Source organism: Pongo pygmaeus, chromosome 14, assembly GCF_028885625.2.
Source record: "Pongo pygmaeus isolate AG05252 chromosome 14, NHGRI_mPonPyg2-v2.0_pri, whole genome shotgun sequence".
Taxonomy (NCBI): domain Eukaryota; kingdom Metazoa; phylum Chordata; class Mammalia; order Primates; family Hominidae; genus Pongo; species Pongo pygmaeus.
This window is the reverse complement of record NC_072387.2, coordinates 1,026,526-1,033,066: the sequence shown is the minus strand read 5'-3', so window position 1 is coordinate 1,033,066 and position 6,541 is coordinate 1,026,526. Positions and strand designations below refer to the sequence as shown.

The following is a 6,541-nucleotide window of genomic DNA, read 5'->3' as shown; positions in this document are numbered from 1 at the left end:
CAGAGGAGTCGAGCCGCGGAAAGAACTCGCCTGGCTTCTGTCCGGGCCAAGTGTTTCGCGGACTAAGGTCTCCGCCAACCCGACTGAAGAACGCGGGGGAAAAAGGGATGAGAGCTCCTCCTGGGCTAGTTAGAAAACCTAGGCTGCTGCCTGCAAACCCGCGCGTGTGCAGTAGACAGTCCACCTCCCGGTACCTGGAAGGGCCCTGGGATCCCGGGAATGCTCAGGAAAGAATGACAGCCCTCCTCTGTGTGGAGTCTCTCGCCGGACCTGGAACATAGGGATCCTAGACAGGTCAGCTGGAAGAGAAGACACGCCTCTCCATACCGAGCCAGAGGTTCACCGCGAAAGAGAGGCCGCCGCTCTGCCCCCGCCCCGCCCCAACCCCGCGTCCTAAAGCTCCTGCAGCAGAGCCCGGTGTTCTTCCTGGCTGAGGAGTGGTTCCAGCAGAGCGGGCTCTTCCACCTCCTTCAGCTCCCCCAGTGACACCGGACCTAGGAAAGGTTGTGCCTTTTGCTGAAACTCTGGGGTCTACAGGAGCTCATCTAACAGGCTGGAGGTGAGTGCAGACGAGCGCCCCGGCTCCAGGAGCGGTTGGGAGGCGCCTGCATGGCTGGCATCTGTGCTTGACGAGGAGGCCTCCAGGGTCGCGAGCTTCGGAGGCGGAGGTGCCCCGTCTTCGGGTTCCCACGCCGCCCTGGCGACCTGTGGCTGCAGCCCCACCGCGGACTCCGGTGGGACATGGGTGGTCCAAGCACACCTTGCCCCTGTGACTCAGCTTGAGGGGGCCCAGGCTGTCCCACCGAGCACGCGCCCAGCAGGGCGTCGCTCTGCGGGTCCTGGTCCTTCTGGCATTTGCTGGGGTGCGGAGGCCTCCGAGGAGCCTGAGGGTGGGAGAGCGCCCACTTCCGGAGGAGCCAGGGCAGGGAACACAAAGCCCCGCGTGCCGGGGCCGCTTGGGAGATCCCTCGTGCCGGCGCGGCCTGGCTGGGCTGGAGCACGGAGACGGCCCTCGCTCCCTGGCTCACGAAAGCCCCCTGGGGGAGAGCCCCAGGGGCGCAGGGCACGCGGGGTGCGGGAAGGCCCGTCCCCCACGCCCCGGCGTGGCCGAAGGCGACCCACGAGGGAGCAGGGTGACACCCGCCGGGGGCCGCGTTGCACAGGCCGCCTGCGTGCGCGGGCGCCCTGCCACCCAGTCCCGGATGCCTGGCCCTTCGATTCTGAAACCAGATCTGAATCCTGGACTCCGGGAGGCCCGTCTCTCTGGCCAGTTCTTCCCTGGCGGCGATGCCTGGAAAGCGATCCTTCTCAAAGGCGCGGAGGAGCAGGGCGGTCTGGGATCCGGTGACGGCGGTCCGCTGTCGCCTGCCTTCTTGCGGGCCGCTGTCGCCTGCCTTCTTGCGGGCCGCGTCTCCCGGGCCAGGGCCGAGATTCCCGCCGGTGCTGCCTCAGCTGGCGTGACCTCTCATTCTGAAACCAAATCTGGACCCTGGGCTCCGGAACGCCGATGGCCTGGGCCAGCCCTTCTCTGGTGGCCATGCCCGGGTACGGGTTCCGCTCAAAGCAGGCTCGCAGGGCCTCGCTTTGGCTCGGGGTCCAGACGAGTCTCCTTCGCCGTCCTCGTCCTCGGGCTTCCGCGGGGAGGGTGCCGTCCGAAGGTGTCGGGAGAGCCATCGCGGGGAGCCCCGGCCGGAATTTCACGGAAGGACACGGGCAGAGAGAGGCCCGCGGGCTCCCGGGCACCTCAGCCGGCCTGTGCACTGGGCGCAGGTGCAGCCAGGAAGCCCTTAGAAAGACGTACCACCTCCACCCCGATATGAACATGCATGAGCTCGGGGCCCAAGGTCCCGGGGTAGCCCGCTCTCCGAAGCCGAAAACCACAGGGACCAGGGCCTTGTGGGGTGGGTGGGTGTAGGGCCAGATTGGAGGGTAAAGAGGGGCTTTGGGGCTGGCTCTCTGAGGTTCTCCAGTAATTCTATGGAAACTGGATGCCGCTGTCTTGACTCCCAGTTTTCAGGCAGAAACCACCCTGAAGGGTGGAGTGTGGAACTGAACTTCCATGACAGTCTTGAGTTTTCCAGGCCCTCTCCGTGAAGGCGGCAATGCCTGTGGATGTCGCCGTTGCCGTGGTAGTCTCACACACGCAAGGGTGTGGATCTCGTTCATTTTCATGTAGAAAACGAGAGCGAAACTACAGAGAAAAGAAACGTCCCGTGCATCACGGCCTGACGACGGATTCCTGTTTCCTGCAACAAGGGGAGTCTCCACTGTGACCTGTATGGAAACTGGAAAGGAGAGCGAAGACAGGATGCTGCTTTTCCACGCTTCACTGGAGGTTTCTGGGTCCCCACAGAGCTCGGGAAACAAACAGTCAATGAGGTCACGCTTTCGGGGGCCAGAGACACGTGAGCAACAGGCCCCCTTGCAGAGGGCAAAGGGGTGGGCTTGAGTGTGACTCCTGTGTGGACGGGACTATCCCCCTCGCGGTCTGTTGCAGGCTCAAGGTGGGGATATGTCATCTGTGAACCATGTGGATGAAAACGGACAATCACCCGAGTCTCGGCTCATTGCTCTCTGGGCAATTCGCTCATTCCTCGGGAGGCGGAATTCGTCCGAATCGCTCCGGGATGAAGTGACCCAGGCGGGCGATCCGGAGGGCCCGTGAGCGCCCCGCAGGCAGACGCGGCTGTGGGCCAAGCACTCAGCCTGCACTGGGCACCCAACATTTTCCGGGAGTGCGAGGTCCTGCTGGTCCTGGAGGCAGAAGACCGCTTTTCTCTCTGCCTTGCTCTCTCTGTCTCTTGCTCCCTTTCTCTCTCTGTCCTTCCCTTCCTCCCTCCCCCCTCCCTACCTCCCTTCCTCCCCCCTCCCCACTTTCTCCTTTCCAATGTCCCTCTGTCCATCTGTCCTTTTCTCGCTCCATTCCTCCTTTTCTCTCTGTTTCTGTTCCTCTCTCCATCTCTATTTTTCAACATTATATGATCCCATTGTGTGTATCTCTGTGTTAACATTTTTAGCAATGAAGTTCATTTTCATTAAGATATGTATATTGTTATTTAGACATGTTATTTATGTATGTGCATTTGTTTAATAGACATAAATTTATTTCAGAGTTATTCTACAGCGTAGTGTAAGCATAACTCATAAGCCGTGTCAACCCAAAAATTGTGTGACTCGCGTTACTGTGATTCTTTTCTATTGCAGTGCTCGAGAATAAAATCTCTATATCTCCAATTTGTATCTGTGTATCACCATTGAATTGGCCCCATTTCCTGTAGTGACAGAACACTATTCCCGGACTATGACAAGAGCTGCGGACTGTGGGGAGGTCAGGGTTAGGATGATGCAGAAGTGAAGATAAGACATTCTCTTTTTCACATCTTTATTAAATACAAATTCCATATGAAATAAATTTAAAATTCCAAACAACATTAATGTTTATTTCATTACATAAAATGAAAATTATAAAGCAACCAAACAAGTCATTAATACACTTAGATAATGAAAGATTGTATGATCTCAGTACAAAATACAAGTAGAATATACATCAAATATAACAAATACACTGTGTTGTAGTCATATGCTGCAATACAGTACAATCAATTGAAATGTATAAAATACAATAAAATATAAATTCAGGATGTTTAAAATGAAATAAAACATGAGACAGGTCAATAAATAAGTAAAATCATTTACCATTTAATATATCTTGACTTAAATTTTATGTAGAAATATTAAAAGTAAACATTGCATAGTAATTTTACTATAATTATATCAAACTGTAAAAATGTATAGACATTTTCCCACAGGGAGTGCTACTAATGGTTTGTGGATATTAGTACTCCATGGGTTCAGGCTGGAAGAGTGAGAGCCTACAACATTTTCTGGATTAAAAGAGAAGCAATTTCTTGGTAAAGCGGCTCATGCCTGTAACCCCAGCACGTTGGGAGGCGGAGGCTGGCAGATCATTTGAGTCCGAGGCCAACCTGGCCAACGTGACAAAACTCTACTAACAATACAAGAAAAAAAATTAGCCAGGCATGGCGGTACATGCCTGTAGTCCCAGCTACTTGGGAGGCTGAGGCATGAGAATTGTTTGAACCTAGGAAGCAGAGGTTGCAGTGGGCTAAGATTGTGCCACTGCAGTCCAGCCTGAGTGACATAGCAAGACGGTCTCAAAAAAAAAAAAAGAGCATATAATTTTATATTTACTTTTCTACAATCTAAAATATGCAAATTCACAATTACAATCTAATATTTTTCTGATTATATAGAAATGCACGACTGTCATCAGACATCCAAAAGGCATCAAATGTCTAACATGAAATATAAAATTTGTCTATAGCCTTAGCGGTCTGCAAAATGCAGGGCTCAGCATTCTGAGTATACCGCTCAAGTTTCTTTCCTATGACTTCTTCAGGTTCTGTCATTTATCTCAGCATTCTGAGTATACCGCTCAAGTTTCTTTCCTATGACTTCTTCAGGTTCTGTCATTTATTAACACAGTGTGTCTAAAATTGTCACTGCTGGTCATCTGGAAGAATCTGAGAAGAAGCAGGTCCTTGTTCTCATTCCTAGAGCTGCATCTCTGCTGAATAGGGTCAGGGTGCTCCCAGCTTAGCCTTATCTGATCCACTGACAGGCTCAGTTATCTCCTGCCCAGGGAAGGGATGGGTTTCTCTCTCCAAGGCTGAATACCCAGGACCAGGCAGTGTGGCTGGGACAAGCCAGCTCTCAGCAGGGAAGACATAAGCTGCCTGGGTGGCCATGGAATACAAGGTCTGCACCTGGGCACACAGAGTCCCCCGGAGCTGAGTGAGCAGTATCCGCTGCTCACAGGTCAGTGGAGAATGGATCTGCTGTGCCCACACCTGGGCTAGGTCTTGATAAACAGCCTCTGACATAGCTCGCACAGAGGTCACCAAGCTTTTTCGAAGTGAAGGTGTTTGGACTCCTAGGGCCCGAGATCTATGCCGCTCGCTGCGCCCAGTGCGAACCCTGGAACGTCCCCTATGGTGGACATCACAGGTCTCCTGGATTTCACTGTTGTGCACAGCGGTGGAGGATCTTGATTTTTTATTCAACGTCAAGCTGCACTCCTCTTCTGGACAGTTCCCTGCAAAGAAAGCATGTGAGAGACTCATCAGAGCAGTCCCCACAGACCCTCATTTCCAGAACCCCTTGTGAACCCAGGTGAACCCCACTTGTTTCTCCCACTTCTTCCTGTCCATCTCAGCACTGGAATGAAGTGAGGCTGAACCGCTTGTGAGTCCCCAGATATTCTCAGAGTGCCAAGATCTCAAAAATTTACTTGTCAATAAGTAACTCCCTTTCCGCTCCAGCCTCATATAAAAGTTTCCTGATTATTTGCTTTTTGGGGCAAACCAAAAACAAAAAAACCACCACCAACAACAACAACAACAAACACCAAGATTCTACCTGCTCTGTCTTGGCAGCTGTCCTTGGAACTGATTTTTCTTTTCCTGCAGTTTTCCCGGTATGAGCTGGACTCTGGTTCTGTGAACACAATGAAAGTTTGAGAAAGTGCCTCCAACTGAACACCCTGAAATTCCTAGTCCATCCTGGACACACAGGAGCTGAGGTTACCAGCAAACTCTAGCTCTCTTCTGTTCTCCAGTGTCAAGGATCTGTACGGCCCTGGCTGCCAAGGAGCTCCCAGTTTCCTTGCCAGGGGAGCCTGTGTTGCTACCCTGTCCCTTCTCAGCTTGAAAGAGCCAAATCTTACCTGATCCAGCAGTGCTGTTCCCGGCCTTGAGCTTGGTTTCCTCAGAATTCTCCTTGTTTGGATTGGGCTCTGATCCTGCTGCAAAAGAAAGTTTAGATGAGTCACCTCTCCCTAGGAAGAGTCCCATAGTCTATCTCTGATGCATTTTTGCAGATCAGTCTTTCATGTGAAGCTCTTCTGCCAGTGTCACGAGTGAACACATTTCTCAAAGTCCCCTGAGAGCACCAAGCCATTTCTCATCCCCAAATCACAAAATAAAACCCTACTAAAGACATATAGCTCAGTATCCCTGATTCCAACCCTCCTTCCAGCCTCCACAGGAGCAGCCCAAGGCCTTACCTTGCCTTTGTGTGTGCTTCTCACTGGAATGAGAGAAGGCGGTCTTGCCTTTTCCTTTGAATGGTTTCTTCTCATCTGAGCCCTTTTCTGTAAAGGAGATCTGCTGGAAAGGGGGCTGGTCAGTGGAGCACTGGATGGAGGAGCAGTGGAGATCGGCGTCTTCATTTCCCTTTCCCATGTTGAAGCTCAAGTCAAAGGTGCGCTCTCTCACACGTCCAAAGGCAGAATGTGGGTTATTCTGAAAGACCTGCCTTTTATACCTCCCTCGGCTGGGCGTGGCTTACTCTTATTGGCTGAAGAGTTTTCTCATTTCTGCCGCTTCTTAGAGCCTCAATCAGAAGTTTCTTGCTGTAGTTCTACTGGGGACCTAGACACAGTTAAGGGGAGACATTTTCAGGGTCCTCTTACAGTGTCAAGAAAACAAAGAACTGAGAGCACAGGGATCGGAAGATCGGG

At 52.4% G+C, this 6,541-nt stretch overlaps 1 protein-coding gene and 1 pseudogene across 2 annotated transcripts; both read right to left on the bottom strand.

Moving 5' to 3' along the window:
- Window positions 1-393: 393 nt before the first annotated feature.
- LOC129026133 (double homeobox protein 4C-like) lies at window positions 394-1,674 on the bottom strand (annotated as a pseudogene).
- Window positions 1,675-4,601: 2,927 nt separating this feature from the next.
- On the bottom strand, window positions 4,602-6,263 carry LOC129026134 (protein FRG2-like-2). 2 transcript variants are annotated; one of them, XM_054473643.1, is made up of 4 exons: window positions 6,086-6,263; window positions 5,747-5,824; window positions 5,440-5,517; window positions 4,602-5,116 (listed from the first exon to the last, which is right to left on the bottom strand). In XM_054473643.1, exons 1-4 carry the CDS (start codon window positions 6,261-6,263, stop codon window positions 4,602-4,604), a joined length of 849 nt encoding a protein of 282 aa, XP_054329618.1. The 2 variants fall into 2 exon arrangements, with proteins under 2 accessions (XP_054329618.1, XP_054329619.1); XM_054473644.1 differs by having other exon boundaries at window positions 5,747-5,821.
- Between the last annotated feature and the right edge of the window lie 278 nt (window positions 6,264-6,541).

Excerpts from the sequence above, each read along its gene's own strand:
- LOC129026134 (XM_054473643.1), bottom strand. The coding sequence starts at position 6,263 with ATGGGAAAGGGAAATGAAGACGCCGATCTCCACTGCTCCTCCATCCAG. Across the intron at positions 5,518-5,746 it reads GAACAGCACTGCTGGATCAG|AACCAGAGTCCAGCTCATAC; the intron begins GTAAGATTTGGC and ends TTGTGTTCACAG. Across the intron at positions 5,117-5,439 it reads CAGCTGCCAAGACAGAGCAG|GGAACTGTCCAGAAGAGGAG; the intron begins GTAGAATCTTGG and ends CTTTCTTTGCAG.